The sequence below is a fragment of the Crocodylus siamensis genome, chromosome 2 (genome assembly GCF_052110815.1).
Source record: "Crocodylus siamensis isolate JL-2025a chromosome 2, ASM5211081v1, whole genome shotgun sequence".
Taxonomy (NCBI): Eukaryota; Metazoa; Chordata; order Crocodylia; family Crocodylidae; genus Crocodylus; species Crocodylus siamensis.
In genome coordinates, this window is record NC_143396.1 from 198,672,194 (window position 1) to 198,693,932 (window position 21,739).

The 21,739-nt window shown below is 37.3% G+C and overlaps 1 protein-coding gene across 3 annotated transcripts in view; it reads right to left on the minus strand.

Annotated features, from left to right (window-relative positions):
• ELP4 (elongator acetyltransferase complex subunit 4) overlaps window positions 1-21,739 on the minus strand; it is a 259,081-nt gene that overhangs the window by 172,696 nt on the left and 64,646 nt on the right. For all 3 annotated transcript variants that reach the window (XM_090032796.1, XM_090032798.1, XM_090032797.1), the window contains exons 5-6: window positions 16,356-16,495; window positions 7,220-7,304 (exon numbers count right to left, since the gene is read on the minus strand). In XM_090032796.1, the coding sequence (XP_089888922.1) occupies window positions 7,220-7,304; window positions 16,356-16,495 (225 nt within the window). The remainder of the gene's footprint in view (window positions 1-7,219; window positions 7,305-16,355; window positions 16,496-21,739) is intronic.

The following is a 21,739-nucleotide window of genomic DNA, read 5'->3' on the forward strand; positions in this document are numbered from 1 at the left end:
ATTTTCTCAGTCCAGAGGGACTGTATGGTTGGAAACTGGTTCCTAGTTGCACCAATAGTAGATACAACTTTTCCAGAAGGAAGTGGGACTGAAGGCATTTCCTTTATAGGCTAACATTATACACAGGAGATAAGAGTCCACATTTTTTTTGTGTTCAAATGAGTTGCTGAGGCACAAGGCTACCAACTGAAATGATCTTTTTAATTATCACTAAAGGAGAGTGTTAGCTAATCAACTGTGCATTACACCCATGCAATTAAAGACTCTAGAAACACTTTTAACCAATTATCATCTATTTTGTATTAAAAAAAATATTTTTGGTGGTGACATCTTCCAGTATCTTATTCCTGAATATTTATCAAAATCCTCCTGAAGATTAATTTTAATATATAACAATTTATCTTGTGTAGTACTTTCCATGTAACAAAAGTGTGTTCCATGTAACAAAGTGTTTTGATACTCTACACTTGTACAAAAAAAATCCATTTCAACAACTCTCCAAAGTACTGCTGTAACAGGAAATCAATTCCATGCACCCACAATACTGAATTATTCTATCCCTCTCAATTTTAGATGATGTGCTATTAGTTGCTTAATCCCAGACAGGCCTCCAAACGTTATTTGATGCTTTTCAACAATACTGTGTCTCAAATGGCTTGGAAATCAACATTGTTAAAATCCAAAATATTGGTTTTTGGGAATGAAAGAAAGAAAATTGTATAATTGTTACAGAACCAGAAATTAGAGGTGTCCTCATTTAAATACCTCAAAATTTCTTTTAATAGAAAGCTGAGCTGAAATAAACATATAAAAGTGTAAACATTAAAGTAAAACAACTTTGGATGGAGTTTTATCCTTTTACAATAAGACCAGTGAAGGGTAGTACTAGCAGTACTAAAGGTCTACAGATCCAAGGTAGAATACATGTTATTGCACAGGGAGGAACTATGGGGTGCTTAATCCAGGCTTCATTTCACAATAGAACATTTTCTAATCACTTTTAAGGTAGTTTTTATCTCACTGAACTCTATGACATAGGGACTCGTACAATCTGAAACAGGGATGTTTAATATGAGCACTTTAGCTCAATTAAGATCTCTAAATTACTAGATAAAAATTACAGCTTGTAAACTGTGTCAGATATCATAAGAAGTGCATTTTAGGAGCCTCTTTTCTTCCAGACAAACACTTATTTGTATGATTAAATAACATGTATACTCTCCTCTAGACAAATGGTCTGCAAAATATGTTGACAGTTACTGACCCAATATTTCCCCCATTTTTAAAACAAATAGAAATTTAAGAATTAAAGATGCAAGCATGCAGGCAGATATTCAGGCCATGAGGATTTTCTCATACTTTCCCTTTTTTAAAATTAATAAAGCACTCTTTTGGCCTAGGAATCTATCTGAAGTACAAAACCACAAACAATGAGAGGCCATCATAAGACCACAATTCATCTGGAGTTCTCCAGTTGTCATGGGAAGATGGTGTTTGTCCCCATATTTAGAAGAGTACATTCTTATGGGAAGAATGAAATAAATTACCTAAATCACTATTTGTGGTCTTGTTTGTTCTTTGAAGAAATAAGAAAGAATCTCAGCAGTGGAAAATTTTAACTACTGGGCTAATGAAGGAAAAACAATTTGGTTTTGTTTTAACAACTTTCAGCCTGTCCTATACTCAACAGGTATATGTGCACTACTTGCACACAAAATAAGAACCAAAATAAAATGGAATTCCCTCTATTTTGTTGTTATTTTTTATATTGTTTTATTTGATTTATTCTTATGGATCACATATAGTAGGTTCAATTTTACTTTTGTTTAGTTAGTATAATGGGCAATTCTATTGTATGCTGTTACCAATAACCACACATGTAATTTCATTATTATACAATATATAATTTTATTATTAATTCTCCTGTATCGTTTTAGCAAAAGCTGTAAATAAATGATTTTCTTAACAAGGCAGCATACTGCTGCACTACATTCTTCTATATGCTCTAGTTTTATGGATAAAATTACCTGACTGCAAAGATAGAAGCAAATTCTTTGATAAAATAGAAGCAAAATGAGAAGAATAATATGGGAATGCCCATCTTGTCTGAGTGATACTGATCTTAGGGTTAGGATGTGCTAGTTTTGGACAGGTTTAAAAAGGCCAGTGTTGAGAATCTGAGAATATAATGGGGTCTACATTTAGAAAAACCAGCATTGTCCAGACCACCTGGCCAATCTGATGCAGTATAATTGCTGTTCAATATATCTAAGTTACAAGGTTAATATTACATATCTAATTCACCAAAAAACATGAAATTATGCATTGCACTTTTATAAGTAACAAAAGACAACCAAAAACACCAGATTACAGGTCACACTGACTGCTTTCTGATCTGCTGATGATGGCTCAAGACTTAATTCATCTTATAAAGAACAATGTAATAAATTTACATTCCCAGATAAACACATAGCAATAGCAATAGCAAAAATGAGGAAAGTGCCCTTATTTCTTCAACAAAGAACATAATTTCTATGGGGTTGTTTGCTATTTTAGCAGACTGAGGTCTCTAGGCAGTCGTTGCACTTAAGACAAAAACGTGTCTTAAGTAGTAACTTGGCCACACTTTCATACTATGAATGGAGCAATAAAACAAGGAATAAACCACAAAGTTATTATACAAAACGTGTAGTAACTTTCTTGTGGGTTCCTGTTTTACCTTAAATTGAATGTGTGGCCAGTGCTGATTAGCTGATTGTTGTTGAGCGCTGAAAGACTCCCATGCGCTCCCGCAGCTGGGAGCATCTGTGCGCTGGGAGTGCACTGATGCACGGGAGCTCTCCAAGACTCCGGTGTGCTTACGCTGGCTGGCGGTGCCAGTCAGTTGATCAGCAGTCCTGCCTTTGGAGTGCACTGGAGCCTTGAAGCCTCTGGTGCAGACCCGAGGCCAATTAGCTGACTGGTGCTCCCAGGCACAAGACTGAGAATGCACCAGACCAAAGGGCTCCCATGTGCTCCTTCGACTAGGAGCACTGATCAGATGACTGGACCTCCCAGCCCCCGTGGGTGCACTTCTTACTATTTGCTGGTTCTAGGGGAGCCAGCAATAGAGCACAATTGGGGTCTGATCCCTGATCCAACAACCGTGCCCCCTCCCATGCACGTGCGATGTGGCAGGAAGTGCAATTTCTGGGATTGCACCTTTAACTGAATGTCTGTTGGTGGCCTAAGTTTTAATTCCATAGCTGTACTCTAAGGCAAGCAGTTAGCTAACATTGCTTAATGAGCTGAAGGCTAGGATTGACTATTTAAAATATATTCCCACAACACCAGAACTTTTCTACTCAAAGAAATTAATTTAGATTAACTTATTTTACTAATTGCTACAATGACTATTGTTTTGGCAACTAGGCACTACAATTACAGAGAACACACACACAAAAAATGAAAACAAAAACAGTAGGCCCAAAGTGGAAGAGAAAATATGGTCTGCATTGTTGTTCTGAAGTTCAGCATATTTGGCCTCCAAAGGATGCCATGGAAAGTTCATTACAAAGCATTCAACTGAGAATGTCCTGTTGCCAAATGTGAAAGACCAAATAAAATCAATTGGCACAATTCCTCAACTTAAAACTATGCTTAATGTACAAATCATTAGAATCAGAGGGTTGAAGGCACCTCAGGAGTTATCTAGTCCAACTACCATTGGATGTATTATTTCTAGTCATTCCAAACAGATGCCTAATCCATCGCCTTCTTGAAAACTTCCAATGGAGGAAACTACAATTTCACCAGGCAGCTTGTTGTCCTGTCCCACTGTTCTGACACTTAGGAGGTCTGGGGTGGGGATTTAATCTAAATCTACCTTGCTATGGTTTAAATCCATTGCCTCATGTCCTGCCTTTTGTGAAGGTAGACCACTTGCTCTTCCTCTTTTTTGTGGTAGCCTCTTAAATATTCTGTTGCTTGAAAAAGGTGACCCCCTATTTTTAGGTTCAATTTTAGGAAGTACAGCTTTTCCTCTGAATGCCAGTTGATAACTATACATAAGAGACCTTGAAGAGCTATTATTTTTTACAAAATTATTACAAAATCATTTTTTACAGAAAAGAATTAATTAATCCAAAGGATTCAAATACAAAATACTAAAAAGTGCACTGAAAATATTTCTGACTTGGTATTTTTATTGCATGCACAAAAATAATGCAAATAGAAAAGTGAAAACTATCAGGGAAATGATTATAGGTTGACTCTACATATAAACCAATTGCAATATTTATGCTTCTTTTGAGGCAAGAGGAGAAGGAAAACAAAAGTTGACTATTTAAAATATAAATTTTATATTTGTTGACTATTTAAAAGCCAGTATTTGAAAACTTCTATGATGTTGCCTTTTCCTTTTCTACAGATTAAACATAGTTGTTCCTCTTAAGGCTTGCGTTCCAACTTTTTATCATCTTTGGTACTTACCAGTGAACCTTTTCTGTTTCTGTCTTAAAAATGCAGGGCCCAGAACTGGACACAGTATTCTAGCTGAAGACTTACCAGCGTTGAGCAGATTGGTTATTAAATCTCAAAAGTCAGTGATTACTACTAGCCCATTTTAATTATGATAAGGTATAGAGTATTAGATGCTCTTATACTGTTATACAACATGCATTATACTGCATTATTTCAAGAAGGTAAAATAAGGTATTCTGAATCGCAAAGTACTCATATTGGCCTGACCCACTTGGATAGTTAGGTTTTCTTCTGGAAGAATTTCAAGACAGCCAGCTTAGATTAAAGACAAGCAATTGTTATAAAGTTCCATCCTAGAGCGAAACCATCAGCATCCTATGGCAACCAACAGAGGGCAAAAATATTTTATGAGCTGCTAATGCTAGTTGAGTGCATCAGGAAGTAGAGACTCTTTACCATTTTGACAAAAGTCCCATAAAAAGTCAGCTGATCAGGACTCCCACCTGTGGAAGCACATTAGAGACACCCCTGTGCTTCCAGGGTTCCCAGCCAAGCGACTACACAGAAGCCAAACTTGCTGGTGCAGGGGGAGCTTATAATCTTATTTGCTCCAGCACCAGTAACAAGGCACTATTAGGATCTGATCCCTGATGCCACAATCATGCCACAGGGGTGTGAATGTTGGGATTGCATATCACAGCCCATCATGCCTTTAACATCTGTCAGCAGCTTGTGACTGGCAAGGTAAAGTTAAGAGGTGCAAAAAACTTATGAATCTCCTGTCTTCTGGTTGTCATGTCTCCCCTGTCCCCAGCTTCACAGTAATGAGGTACCTCTGAACAGGAAAGGTTTGCTCCCTGTTGCAAGAAACAGTCCTCAGAAGTAAATGAAGGGGTATGGAGGGCTATATTTTTTCCTTTTTGGTTTCAAAGGAGAGAGACATGCAGCCCTGTACCTGGTCCATCCTCTTTCCATTTGGCTTCACATGTCTTTCAAAGGGGAAAGGAGCACAAAGCTACAGAGGTGGCTGAATTCACCAAAGAAGAACAAGATCTTAAAATACAGCTGTGCAAATATAGCTGATAAATAAGTAGAATATTACTCTAAAAAGGTAACATATTCCAGGTCCGATAAATCAAATTCACTTTTATCATTCCTGAAGCAGAAAACCATCAGTTAGCATGATCTAAGGGCTTTCTAAAGTGAAATAACAGACTTAAAAACAAAACGGTCCAAACATTTAAAGCTGCATATTTGCTTGCTTTAGGCATTAAGCTAAGGTTTGATTTAACTTACCTTGTAGCAAATGTTAAATTTTGAATTGATCTGTGTGCTTTTTTGTTTTATTAACATTAAAAAATACTGGAAATAGTGGCCCAAATAAAGTAAGTACTCCTTTCCAGTTTTACTCATTTTTGCAACACTAAGCAAAGTGCTAGACTTTGCAATTTGTATTTTACATTCAATTTTGAAAACCTCAGGAATATACATGCATGCTATTTCATACTGAATTCACACCTAAGAAAAACAAACACCATTACTGAAGTCTCTTCCAATAGCAGCGTATTTGATGGTTGAAGGTTCCCAGGGTGTTCATTTCACTTTAGTGCTGTTGCTTTTTGCATTCTGTAAGCTTTCTTGCTTCCAGAGGACCTGTCATCCTGTTGGAAGAGCAGCTCTGCACACTGTACTGTGGAAACTGTTATGACATGCCTGTTGCCATGGTTACCACAGCAAGTGGGGAGAGGTGCCTGTCAGGGACCAATTTACTTCTTCAGACTGGCACTGCCACCAAAGGGAAGACATGCTTGCCCATAAATCTCAGCAGAGACTCAAAACTGAGCAAAAATAAGCTGAATGAACACAAAAATATTTCCCATAGTTAATGTTCCTAAAAAGCACTGCTAGACAGAAAAACAGCCAAAGAAAATCCAATACTATCTTCTTCCACAGAGATAATTTTACAAAGATATTCAACTACCAAACACTACAAGTTACATTATATTCTTTGACATTCTCCAAAACCTATAATAATTAACTTCTACATCAAAGTTGCTATTGTACAACAAAAACAATGATAATGACATTATCTATCAATTAAACATCATCATATATTTTATTTAGGTGACTGAGGTCTATGAAAGCTGCTTGCTATACTGAATAAGACAAAGAGTTGAGATTAAGAACAATAATTTTCATCCAGCAATTATTATATTTAAAAGATATAGATCACTCAAACTGTGATTTATATATGTATTTTAAAAGATATGTGAAGGTATGCTGCTCTGAGCTATCAAAGCAGTTTCAGTGTTTGTTATGTTAAAATGCAAGGCATTTAATTCACCAAAATACATAGTGCCCAATATGTAATTTATTGCTAACTTTCAGTAGCCTCAAAATTATTCCTGAAATATATGTTATGAAGACAGCTGCATGAAAAAAAAATCTACACAGAAAAACACTTTTTTATTGACATCATCATATTTACAACAGTGTTCATTAGCTGCTAGGATAGAATAAGTATGGTTTAGCGTTTCATTTGCACAGCATACATCTACTCTGTTGAAAACCGAGTAAAACTCCATATACACTTTAAAAGGAGCCATGCTCTATTTACTTTTCTTGTTTACTTCGGCAATGCTTAGGAACAGCTTGTTCCCTGTTAATTATCCCAAAACCTTCTGGGTGCAATCCTAGAGAGAATTTTGAAAACAACATTAGTTACATGATTATTGAAGACACTGAAAGTGCTTAGTACCTGGGGATGGGATCCATCAAATCCTTCCTGGTAAATGATCCTCTGGATGGACTGAAGCAGCCTGATGTAACCAGAGGTCATATTACTGTTAGTGAGAAGAGAACATTAATTTAATAAATGCATTCTAAAACAGACAAAGCTATGGTTTGGAATAATAAGAAAAATAACATTCAGTTTGTTCAAAGATAGTTTGATGCTGTATATTGAGAAAAACAGTTGTGATTGTTCTAGCTTAACTAGTTCAGTGCCCTGACATCTTGTGAAAGGTAAAATCTGTAGAGATTAATATAACTTAATTATGTCAGGCTCACTTACCTTCTAGAAAATTAATGATTTAATGAAGCAACTTAAAGATGAAACTACCATGACAGTAGTAATCTTGTATAATTAACACACAGTTAACCAACTGCTATTCCAAGTACACCTGATCGATGTACTGAGTTCATCTCCTACCATTTTCATATAGTCTGATTAATGGAAAAACTGCAATGGAAGAGCCACTCAAAAGTAACTTTACTGTATTTGGCTTTATTTTCCTTTCATTACTTTTCTCTTTTAACATAACAAAGATTTAAAAGTATATAACAACATGGTATAATTCTTTCGTATATTCCCAGGATAATATTTTTCTACCAAACTCACAGTGGAGTCCGTGAGGATTAATTAAAATTTACAAATCAGTTGGACTAAACAGGGTAAAATTTTCAAAAGTACCTGAGGCCTCAGGCCGCAAACGCATGCAATCCTCAAAAGTCTGTATCTCTTCTACACTTAAGTTTTTCCCAGTAAATTCCCCAGGTACCTAGAATTCTGTTTCTCTACATGCTTAGAATGGCTGCTATCTTGGCAAGGTTGATTTACATGGCACCCATGCTCTAGATAAGCCTAACTGGGATTTAGAAAATAGGCTTTCTGCCACTTATTTCAAAATGTGCCCTGAAAGCACCTAGGAACTTAAGTTCAGCTGAACACAGAGTAACCATAGCCACTTCCATTTAAAAAAATGCAGCCAGAAGAGGAGCTCACATTTAGATAGTAACTTAATGGTTAGAGATTACGCCCAAGAAGGAGGAGACCCGGATTCAACTTCATCCTCTTTTCCTTATTTCTTTTTCCTACTCCCTTCTTTCTTCCTTCCTTCCCCTTTTTAAAGGAAAGGAGTCAGTAGTCCATCTGCAGAATGGGCAACTTAAGATGCTTAGGTCCAGGAGAACATTCTGAGCTGTTAATCCTGATCCCATAACAGAACCCCCCCATCAGCTCAAAGAGTGGTGGCATCTGAACTGTACCCCTTCCTCAGCATTTTCTTTTAGCTTTTTTGTTTGTTTGTTTTTGGGTTTTTTTGTTTTTAGAGATTCTCCTGCTGCCTGTTGTGATTTGGACTAAGAAGTATCTATTATCCTATGAATTGCATAAGGAATTTAAGTTCTTGACTCAGAGCTGAGTTGTGAGCTTAATTCTCATTTTCAAAACTGACTTAAATAAATGAGCAAAGGCTTATTCTTGTGCTTAATATTAGATACTGTCAAGAGTCCTAAAGGCAGAAGAAAGACTCAGTGTATTAAAGTTAAGATTGTGCCTTAGTTGTTGCTGAATTACTGCTTAAAGCTGTGGTTCTCAACCTTTTTAGACTTGAGACAGCCCTCCATAACTTTTGTGAATTAAGTGGCACTCTGTTTTAAAAAAAAATTGCTTTATTACAGGATGTACCTCCTTACAGAGGGGGCAGGCAGTAGGGGGTGAGGGAGCAGCTAGGCAGGGAGAGCCTGGCCTTATCTGCTTATTTCCTATCTGCTTACACTTTCTGCAGCACCCTTTAAGGGAAGTCGCAGCACCTTGGTTGAAAATCATTGGCTTAAGGAGTTTAAGGCCCACTGAAAATGTTACATTTATTGTCTGATTAACAGATTAATTTTGCAATAAATTTCAACATGCCACATATGTAGGCAACATGATAAAATGGAAGACCAGCCAAAAAGATGTCATGTGGAACATTTTTGTGGTTGGTTTGCATCTTGCTTTAATTAAATGCATGGCATATAGTTTAAATGGCATAACGGAAGCTGCTCTTCAGCGCTGGGCTGCCCCCTTTAAACATGCTGGCATAGGAGCCTGAGACTGGGGAGTCAACCGTTGATCCTGGGCTGCAAGCATGCATTTTGAACATGTTGGCATGCAGGGAGCCTGAGATTGTGGAATATCTCTCCAATCTTGGGATCCCCCAAAATCCTTAAAAGGTATGTGCACAGCCCAGCAGCATGCATACCCTTTGAAAGTGTTGGTGCTCAGGGTACCCAAAATCAAGGAACTAAATCCTAATCTCAGATTTCCTGTACACCAGCAAGATGAAAGGGCACTGTGGGAAGCACGGCACTGGAGATTAGTCTCCAATGATGTACTTCTTGCAGTCTCCTTTTTAAGCCTTGGAGGTAGGGAAGCCCAGGATCCAGATCCCTGATCCCAGGGAACCTAGACTGGCAGTTGCCTGACGGAATGTGATGAATTTTATCTCAGATTCCAAAAATCATGCATCCTGCCATAAAATCTGTCAGATCTCATTGTGTGATTAAATTAATATCTGCCAGGGGCATTAATCAAAGTGATTTTCAGTGAGGTATGAATTCTGACGCCAATCTGGCACTTTACAAAGTGGGACTTCTGAAACAATTTACCTGTAAAGTAATACCACTTTACATAGTAATTTTCACTTTTGTTTGGCTTATATTAATATGGCTGTTCCATGGTTTAAGAAAGAGCAACAATAATTCTGAATGTTCCAAATGTGTATCTAAATAAAAATGTAACTACATATGACTTTTAAGTTGTTTGTGTATATTCACTATTTGGTAAAGAGCATGATGAAATTAAAAGAGTTACTGTAGATTCATAAGCACTGTCAATTTAAGTTTGTACTGAATGGAAATAAAAACCCAGTCACAAATAGACCTCTGAAATGCTTTCACACACAAACACACTGGTGAGTTTTGCTCCTGGGTCAACGAAAAGCTTCATTTTTTGATTGCTGTTGAATGATTTAACTATTATCTAACTATGAACAAGCGCCTCAAAATTATCAATTAAAGAAAAGTACTTCAATATTTCATTCACGGCTATAACTTCCATAATAACCATATCTATAAGAGACAATTACTAAAAACTATAACATTTTACATAAATCACAGCAAAAACCAGCAGACAACAAACCATCACATTTTGTGAGTGTATGCAATTCAGTCATTCCCTGCCATCAGGAAGAGCCAAGAGGAGGAGTTGTTACATTCTGCTATACATAATTTTACACTATCTCATGCTTATAAGCCTGGAAGATGAATGCTTTTCATTGCCCACTAGTTTCAATCTGTATGTGAATATGATGAATTTGAGTTTTCAATGAAGATTAATTGAAAATGAATGTAGTCTATTTCCATTGTCAATACTGAATACAAACCTTTCTGTGCATTGCCACCTTCACATTAAAAAAATAAGAATTCATTTACTATTCTACGAGAAATAACTCCACAGTAAAGTAAAAATCCATGAAACATTTATTTTGAATGTGAAAAACAGGTTCTTTATTACCAGCAGCTAAAATATTTGTCATTTATTTGACCTTAAGATGGCATATACAATATGGACATGAAAAATGTTGATTAAATGCTGTGACTTTTATGGTAAACTGTAGTACTCTTTTGGCAATGTTTGTGATAATATATTAAGGCAGAATATAAAATATTTTGTATTTCAAAACTGTTAGAAATTTTTTATTTTAGTTTTGATACTAAGTGGTCTTTAACTCTAATAATGGGCTTAAACAAATTATTCCTTATTCTTTTTTGTTTAGCAATCTAGTAACTGATAAAAGCAGGAGTTGGCAAGAAGGTATCCTGGTTACAACAGAGTCTCTGACTTCCCTATTGATAGTTTCTACGCACTTAACAAAGGTTAGGTTATCAAGGGTATGACAAATTGGCTTATTATCTGTAAGTAGACCCCATTAGGAAAGATAGTTTAAACTGTTTCAGCCAAATTTATCTGAAAATCTGTGCTCTACATACATTTAAGTCCATCCATCTTTTTTCAAAGCACATGCATGCTGAAGGTAGCAAATAACATAAGCAAATCCAGTGCTGAAACTTAAACATCCTATTTGGCTTAATTACCACAATATCATTTCAGAACAAAGCACTGTGTTAATAGCTATAACTAGGTAGCCAGCACAGAAACTGTAAAAGAATATCAAGAAGACATTTTCTGTTTGGGTACCCAGACGGTCAGAGGTATCATGGGGTTTGTTTTTGTCTTCTGAAGTACCAGGATATCCTACAAAGTACAAGTAAAGTGCCTCCTTTGTCTTACATACTGGGTACATCTACACCTGCTATTAAAGTGATGTGATAAACTCCAGCACAGTCTGTACTGGAGTAAGCTACTCCTGGGTCAGCATCTGCATGTGGGCTTGGGACTGCAGCAGTTTGAGCCAGGGTGGAGCAGCCTGGGCTGGCAGCAGACTTGGGGGTCAGCCCAAGCCTCTGAGTTGTGGTGTCTGCTGTTGGAGGGGCTGCCTGGGGCACGAGAGCATTAAAGTGCAAAGCCATGTGGCAGGTAACCACTGTAATTTAGCTTTCTTGTGCCCAGGCCAACTCCAGTCACTGTCTACACATGCATTTTGGGGCAGTAAGCGTCTCCCTCATACGATAGTACTTATGACAGAGTTAATTAATTTACTGCACCCTAATACTGACGCACATGTAAACAGTGATGCTCTACTGCAGAGCTTATTTATTAGTGAACTCCACAGTAAAGCACACATGCTAAGAGGAGGCCAAAAACATACACTGCTCAGGCCAATCAAGCAGCAAAGAAAATTTATTCTGAAAACCAGAAGCATACAGGGGCAACAAGGCATTAAGGACAGTGGTGATTTACAGCTGTGATTTACAGCTGTTTGGTGCTGCCTGGGTGGCTGCAGCAGCTGTCATTTTTCTGCCCTCTCCTCCAAACCCAATGCATATTAATTCTTGTATAACAGACAAAATATTTTTGTTTCTTTTAAATACTAGCACAGTGCAGATTCGCAAGGAAGTAACACAAACTATTTTAGAGAGTTTAAGTTGTTGTTCTTTAACGCATTGAGTGCAAGATATTAGCAGGAATTTTATCTATATTTGTACTTAAATTTTCTTTTTCAGTTTGGTGAAGACAAAGAGTATAATACATGCTGCAAGACTCAGGTTTATTTATTTTTTATTTTTGCAAGTTGGACCTAATACTACAACTCCAATTGTTATCACTTGACATTATTACTCTCCTTTTCAATGAAAGATCCTTTTGGTTTTTTAGAAAAGGAGAAAGAAACGAAAAGCTTCATCAACCTTGAAATATGGCATCTAATACCCAGCAATTAATTTTATGTAGGTTCATGCCACAGAAAGTCTCTGGCATTACCCAAGTATGGGAATATAATTACCCGTGTCTCTTCTTGATAAGATGACTAAAAAAGCAAGAACTGAACTGCATTTTTTGTTCTATGGGAAGAATAGAAATGATTGCAAAAATGGAAACCTCATAAAGACTGAATGGCATTCTGAAATATGGACCTACTGCTACCATGACCTGGACAAAAAGCCAACCGTAGGAAGGTCAGGTCTTGATAATGTATTTCAAAAATCAAATCAATTGTATCAAAAAAGCCATTTTTGGGGCAATCAAACCAGATTAAAAAAAAAACCATTTGACTGTGTCACCAGTCAAAGAGCAATGCTGCAAGAAGAATGACCTGATGATATACAGTAGAACCCAGATCACTGATATCTGAGTGGTTTGCAACCAGTTTAAGTAGCACCAGGATGCCATGTGAAGGACAAGGTTGCTGCAGCTTTTACTTCAAAGGGTTCCACTTCTTCACTCAGCTGGGGCACACCAGGAGTCACATTAATTATCTCTGGGATATCTCAGCAATCCTGTGCAGCTGTTTCCTACAGCTATATGCACCCTTAGCTAGTCTGCAAACTGACATCTTTGCAGGGGAGTAAGGAACCTAGTCGCACAAGTGCTGCTGTATTTGGCAAGACCCACGAGTCAGTAAAGAAGAGAGGGTGTATTTGGTAGCTGTGTTGGTCTGAGGCTAGAAGACATGAAAAACTAGAACTCTTGGTTCCAAAATGATACCTTTTATTAGACCAACCAGGAAAATGCAAGAACAATTTTCTTGCATTTTTCCAGTTGGTCTAATAAAAGGTATCATTTTGGAATCAAGAGTTCTAGTTTTTTGTATGTCAGTAAAGTAGAGAAGCTTTCTTGGAAAAGAAACGCTGTTTGATGTCTCTCACAGAAACCATCTTTTATCACTTAAATTCTAGTTCTAAAGTTATATTTAAACTCCAAGTCTACACAAATTTAAGGCTCTGACACACGTAGAAAAACTGTACAAGACTTGCCAATTACAAAACAATAAAAAGCTTCCTTAGCATCACTGTTTTCTTTTATTTTCCATTAAAAATATCCCAGGTTGAAGGGTGAACTAAAGAAAATTGAGAATCACTGTTTTGACTAATCAAGGTTCCTCACCTCACAGTCTTACTGTGACATATGTACAAAATACAGGGGAAACTTGCTGGATTTCTGTAAAAACACATATATTTTAAGAATAGTATAACAGTTAGCAGCAATTACACCTAGTTTAGGACCTGTCATACTATGATTAAAGGTAAGACCTACCCCTCTAGAGCATGAAAGAGGAGGGGTGGAAAAGGTCCTCCAGTTATTCAGCATTGATTAGAAAGTATGAAATGGTATGAAACTGTAGTACATTATAGTGATGTCTTTTACATCCATTGAGAATGAATATGGCCTGTGAACATGTAAGGTGAATTTAAGGTTAATAAAGTACAAACACAATACTGAAGAATAGCACTAACAATTCTAATTCAATTTTGTTTTAATGCCTATTAAAGCTGACAGAGTACTTACTGGAAACCAGAACTCTCCATTCATCAACAGAAGATAAACAGTAGAGGCAATAAGGGTGCAACATTCAGCTTGCTAGCATAAACAATGTGTAAATGTTGAGGAGAGGTGGGGCACAACTCTGTGCTGCCGTCCCCACCCCGACTGGTGCCAGGCGCTGGCTCCAACCAGGCTGCAGGCGTGTGCCTGTATGTTGACTTTGGCGCACCAATCCAGTGAATGTGGTATACCTTGATTTTAGCAAGTCTTTTGATAAGGTCTCCCACAACATCCTTGCAGGCAAGCTAAGGAAGCATGGAGTGGATGAATGGACCATAAGGTGGACAGAAAACTGGTTGGAGCATTAGGCTCAGAGGGTAGTAATCATTGGCTTGATTTCTAGTTGGCAGCTGGTATCAAGTGGAAAGCCCCAGGGGTTGGTCCTGGGGCCAGTTCTGTTCAATATTTTCATCAACAACCTGGAAGATGACATAGAGTGCACCCTTAGCAAGTCTGCAGATTACACCAATATGGAGGGAGTAGTAGATATGCTGGAGAGTAGGACCAGGATTCAGAGAGACCTAGACAAACTGAAGGATTGCGCCAAAAGGAATCTCATGAGGTTCAATAAGGACAAGTGCAAAGTCCTGCACTCAGGACAGAACAATTCCATGCCCCAGTACAGGCTGGGGGTTGATTGGCTGAGCAGCAGCTCTGCAGAAAAGGACTTGGGGGTTATAGTGGACACTAAGCTGAATATGAGTCAACATTGTGCCCTTGTTGCCACGAAGGCTAAGAGCATACTGGGCTGCACTGGTAGGCATGTTGCCAGTAATGCAAATGAAGTGATTATTTCCCCTATTCAGCACTGGTAAGGCCACATCTGGAGTACTGTGTTCAGTTTTGGGCCCCCCTTACAGAAAGGACATGGGCCAACTGGAGAGAGTCCAGCAGCAGGTAACAAAAATGGTTAGGGGGCTAGGAGGCTGAGGGAACTGGGCTTATTTAGTCTGGAGAAGAGAAGACTGAAAGGGGATTTAATAGCAGCCTTCAACTACCTGAAGTGGGGTTCCAAACAAGATGGAGCTAGACTGTTCTCAGTGGTGGCAGATGACAGAACAAGCAAGGAACAATGGTCTCAAGTTGTAGCAAGGGAAGTTTAGGTTAGATATTAGGAAGAACTTTTTCACTAGGAGGATAGCAAAACACTGGAACAGATTGCCCAGAGAGGTTTTTAAGACCAGGCTAAACAAAGCCTTGGCTAGGATGATGTAGTTGGGGATAATCCTGCTTTGAGCAGCAGGTTGGACTAGATGACCCCTTGCTGTTCCTTCCAACCCTAATTTTTTATGATTCTATGATTAGACATGGGCAGGCTTAAAAAAATTTACTACAGAAATAGAGCTCATAATTTTGCCTTGCTCTAAAAAGTATACAGATTGCTTTGTTTACAATCCAGCTAGAATGTGAAGGCCTTAATAAATAGAAACCACTGCTCTTTGATCACATAATACTGTCACTGGTATCCACAAAGACTGTAGTTTTTCCCTTGTTTACATTTTTTAAAAAGCACTTAACAATGAAGCACTGGATTTCTTTTATCAACTATACTTTGTATTGTGTTAAACTATACTTTTAAAAACGCACTGAAATAGGTCTTGGGACTTAGTTCTATTCCTAGAAGTTTGTAAAACCTAGAGGTTAGAGCAGTAGAAAGATCCAAGATGACTATAATGGTCTTTATTTGACATTGGAGGAGTACCTTGAGACACTGGCAAAATAGCTAGTAGCACGTACAGCTGTAGTACAACACCTTACTGATGTCTCTGGTACTCTGTTGGTCTGATTTTATTTGCAACAGATACAAACTATAACAAATGACCAGTGTGGCAAACTGATTAAGAATTCCTTTTCAAATCCAAACAGTAGTTTACCTTGCTCTCTCAGAAATGTAGGAATATCACTGCTGAAAGCAATCTTATGCATGTTCTATTTTATGTACCTCCTTGGTACATCTAGGGTAAAAAAATGGGGAAGATTATTCAAGAGTAACTAATGAAATGTAGAAGTACAAGTTTAATTATAAAACAAAGGGATGCACAATCCTAAATTATCTAGCGACACATTTAAAAATCATCCCTTAAATTTAATATAAAAACTGATTATATAGAAAAAACAGGACTTAACTTACCAAATGTTAATGTTAGGGTGTAAAGATATTTCTTCAGGAAGGAAAAAATGATGACATTTTGTAGACTGAAGCAGTTCTGGAGACAAAGTTTTCGATACATCATAATAATGACCAAACCTCGAAGAAGCTGCTGGGCTAGCCTGCAAAGACATTCAGTAATGATAACACCCAATTAAATAATAATTTATCTCAAAACATAATTCATTAGCAATACTAGTAAGAGAGATCTTTGATTTTTTATTTAAGCATTACTTCAGACTGGCTGAAGATTGATAATGGGGAGTTTGTCAAGAGTGAATTTAGAGTTGTTCCACCAAATATATGCATCAGGAATCCAAAAATATGTACTCCTATACAAGCCCTAAACTGGCACATAAATTCCTGATGTATGTATAAGTAGGAGGAAGCATGGGAGGTGGCACAGGTACATGCCAAGGTCTGTATATATCAGGCTTTTCAATACCTGTACTATGTATATGCAGAAGTCCACAAACATTTGCCTACCACCTTTTGACACTTGCATTTACATACAATGTGTAAATAAACCACCTTAGAAGCTTCCAACTTTGAGTTAAGGAAAATTAAACTCTATGTAAAACTATAAATTCTAAAGAAAATGCTAAAATTTCTTGAATCTTCAGTAACTTGATGCTGGATATTACAACAATTATATATGGTAAGTAACTATGCTTCTGATATAACTGACAGAACAGAGTAAAAGTAATAATAAAACCAACATGCTAAAGTGTGATAACAACACTCTTTATATGCTTTAAGTGAAGGACACAGAAAGGAGGTCCAAACATTGAATATTGATAGAAATCCAGCACAATGTACAATCCAGAATGCTAATATAGAGTATACTACTTACACAGAAAAAATAGAAACTAAATTGTTCTAAAAAGGGAGTGTGTAAATACATAATAGCTCTATTTTGCATATAAAAAACAGAAATAATATGTAATTATAAAATATTTCCCTTTATACTATGCTTTAATTTGTTCTGTTTCTGTTGCACTTCCCCATCAAAAAAATAATGTTGGTTTCAATGGTCAGGAAGCTTCAGTGGCAGAATTAATTTCTTGTTGGGAAAGAAATCACTTAGCTCAGATATGGGACACCTTATATTAGTTCCATTTATTAGCCTAATAAGTAGGCTTGTTCTTGAAAGGAATATAAGAAGACTAGAGAAAAATTAAACTTAAAGCTTAAAAGTTGTGGCACAACACATCCAGAATGCTAGCAAACAGCACTGTGTTGCCAATCAAAAATTGATTGACAGCAGGTTCCGGCTTGATATCAGGAGGCATACTTTACGGTTAGGGCTGCCAGGCTCTGGAATAGGCTTCCAAGGGAGGTAGTGCTCTCCCCTACCTTGGGGATCTTCAACAGGTTGGACAGATATCTGGCTGGAGTATTATGATCCCACCACTCGTTCCTGCCCAGGGCAGGGGGTCGGCCTTGATCTGTTTCAGGTCCCTTCCAACCCTAGAAACTATGAAACAAAGACTCTTTCTTACCAACTGACCTAACTGCTGTGTGATAATGTTTTGAGTCTTCATACAAGTGAAGTTTTTGCTTGTAGGCATATGCTTGGAGATGTCACCATTCCATCACATAATACACAAGATAACCAGAAATACTCTAACCTCAATAATAAGGCAGCTAGATTTGAACAAATGCTGGTTAGGTTTGTTTACAGCTACAAAAGAAAGTCTACCTGAGCTATGATATTTTGTATTAATACAAGGAGCAATTATCCACATCCTGAACAGCTAAATGGTACAGTTCAGGACGGGTTAAAGTGCAAAGGTTGCTTTAAACCATCTCTTTACTTCACCCCACTCTGCATTCAGGAAGTGTTTGGCTGGTACCAAGACATAATGCTAATGGAGCTTTGTACTTATGAAAGACAGAACTTAGAAAATGATTGCTGAAAGATGACAGCTAAGAAGATGAGAATGTGAAACAGTCCAAAGAACTAATGTACAAATGTAGTCAGGCTGATCACCACGATCAACCCATATTAATATAGAGACCAAAAATATTTAATACTCAAAGAAACATTGGGAAAACCACTCAGTGATGTTTCCTACATGGCGGAATTCAGTGCTGTCAGTGATACTTCAGCTAACTCTAAACAAACTAGCTTGGGTTCAAGCACAATATAGCTGTCTTAGCTGTTCCTAGCCCTGGTGCCAACATTTTACAAGTGGAGGTTGTAGGTGTTTTTGACACTCTGTCCAAAAACCTTGCCAACCCCTGAACTACTTTTTTTTTTACAGCCAACCTACCAATTAAAAATGTACTTTTCTTGTTCCAATCATAACAGAAGCATCATCACTAAAAATCTATATTTATTTTCTTGCTCTGTGCAAACAAAACACTTTCTATTTGGGGGATGATTTATAAGCCATCTGCTCCAAAACAAAGGCATACCAGCCCTGTGCCCAGTGACCCACCTATTAGATGAGAGCTCTGCTACAAACATTCAGGGCTTCTTATCCCTTCATGTTGGAGGTTCCTTCTATTACAAGTATGTGGTTCCATTATAAGTCCATGCTAATACTGGCATCAGCAAAGGGTCTCAAGTCTTCTCTGCCCAGGATTCAAATCAAACATCTATCAGCTTCCTCTAGCAATAGCTTCCGCATTTAGCCAACTCAGGCCATGAATAGATGTATATTTGTAGCACTCCAAATTGGAGTGGAATTTTCAGTATTTAAATTTCAGAGCACTTTGGGCCACTGACAGATGTGCAGCTCTGTGCCACACACCTCCACTACAGCTGTTCAAGATTATTGTAACAGTATGCGGTGGTGTGCCTTCACCCACGGGGTGCAAAAGGGATTTGCAGGGTGCTTTGAATGCTACCTCTGTCCAGGGACCCAGGCTTCACAGAAACGGTCAGTAGTCTGGCATCATGTCTCTGTGCTTCAAAAAAAAACTTGCAGTCATTTCTCTCTCTTACAATATGTACTTTCACACTCATTGATTAATACTGTGAGAGTGAAAGTGTCTGATTATTTCTAGTCAGCTCAGAGGTGACTAACTTCTAAGTGTGAAAATTCAGAGATGTAGGTCACAGGGTGGTGCTAAAAAGTTTTTAAGTATGTTCTGTGGTCACTATAAAGAATAATGACTTCATTTTGAAGTCATGACACTGTCTACTCTAAAGGATTAAAGATTCAGCTGCAAAAAGCGAACACCAACCTCCCCCAATATAAAAACAAAAATACCCAACACCAAAAGCAATTCTTTTTCCCACCTCAAAGTCCACAAAGAGAAGCTGTGTTCTCAGATAAAATTAGACAGCATTTTGCTTGTACCTGCTTTGTGTACCTGCTGTACCTGAAAAAGACCCGAAATAGCCTCTTTGGGGTGTTATATTTTTTCCCCCAATGGATTCTATAACAATTTTCTTCATTTTACAAATACACTAAAAAGAGATTTGTTCTTTAGGGGACAACAGTAAAAATTCAACCAAGCATTTGGAAGTTGAGTTAGGTTCTTTCTAATTTGTGCATCGTCATCAAATACTGATAATTCTATGGGGAAAACTAGGCTTACACTTCTGCCCTCACTGAAAAAAACGGAGATCATCCAGGTGCATTTGAGGGCAACATTTAGTACTGTAATCACAGATTTGTTAATAATTCTGTTAATTTTTGTATGAACCAGAAAAATGTTTTGAAAAAAAGGCTTCTAAAGTTCTGAAAAGGTTTTTTTAAAAAGCAACATGCAGTCTTGTTATATTAAAACATATAATTGTTGATACAACCCTATTGAATATAGTGTCATTTTAGTTACCTGTTTGCAGACAGCTATGCTAGATATTTTCATAAGTTTTGTTTAGTGCTTTAGATTGTACAAATGTGCTAAAAAGGTCTAAATGAACTAGAAGTAGCCATTTGAGTAATCTCCATGTAATACTTTGGTATTAACAGATACACAAATACTAAGCTTAGTTAGCAGTCTGAGAATTAAAAATATAATTGCTAGAAAGGATAGAAAAAGAATAAAACTTTGTTTTAAGAAAAAAATCCTTGCCATAACTAATAGATGAGTTCCAAAAGTATTTAGCACACTTATAAGAAAATTTTAAACCCTCTAAAATTAAAGCCCCTCTAGCAAATGTATTTTAAATTTTAAAATAAAAGACTGATCAAAAACTATCACATTTTAAAAATGCAAAGTATAAAGTTATTTAGTATAAGGATTCTGAAAGCAATTTAAACAGGGGCTGTTCTTTGGCCTATAATCTATCCTTTATCCGGATTACAGATCAGAATGTTTTTACTGCAATCTCTGCCAGAGCTCATCTTTTTATTGTGTACTCTCAAGCCCCCTTAATGTTTTAGAAAGGCCTTGACTAACTGAACTTTGATCTGATGTCTTCATTGAGAAAAGCTCCAGGTTGCCTATTTTGGATGCAAATCCTCACTGAGGCCCAATAGAATTTAGTAAAGACAGCAAAAAAGAAGAAACAAGAAGTTTCCAGGATCCTCTTTGAGAATCCTGGGGAACATTGGTGTCCTTAATCCACCCTGCTGCATGGATTAAGGTAGGTGATAACCTCTCTTGATTCAAAAGAATGAACACAGTGCCTACAAACTGGGTGGAGACTCGGATTTGGCTATAATAAAACACCATGCAATAAAAGCTCCGTCTATGTCAGAAGCCTATGAATAGGCCTCAATGTACCACATTCCCAGGCTTAGTAGGGAAGCTTGCAAAAAGCCTACCTGAATCAAGTAAGCATGAATAATCTGTCTTCGCAGAATGGCCATGGAGAGTGCAAAACAGACTTTTCATCCCTCTTAAGTTTGAGTTGATAAGTTTATTACTAGATTGTAGGTTCAAGCTTGTTCTTCCTTGGATTCTTATGAGCTAGTCTGCACAAGGAGAAATACACTAAATTGTCAGTGAGCAGAGTGTGCTTTTATGCTACCGTCTGCTGTTAATGTTTCTAATTGCAATACTAATGTGCTAGAAATCTCAGATTTAGGATGAATCAAGGCAGAAAATTGATTTCATGCTGTGACAGTTTATATATTGCCCCAAGAACACAAGCAGTTCATTCAAAAAAAAAAAGGCGGGGTGGAGTGAGGGGGGAGGGTGAAGACAGAGAGGGGGAGAGAACCCCCCCCCCCACATTATACCTTTTCACATTGCAAGCTAGGCTGTACCTAGCATTTTTAGTCAGAACTATAAATTATTTTATACTCTTACTACAGGCAGCAGTACCACTTAAACTTACCATGATCAGTATGCAAGCAGCCAACTATGTATAAATCTACAGTATATTTATGATGTGCTGAATATTTGTATGCTGATTTTTATCCATTCAATGTGTCCTATTCAAGACATGATTATTAATTTAG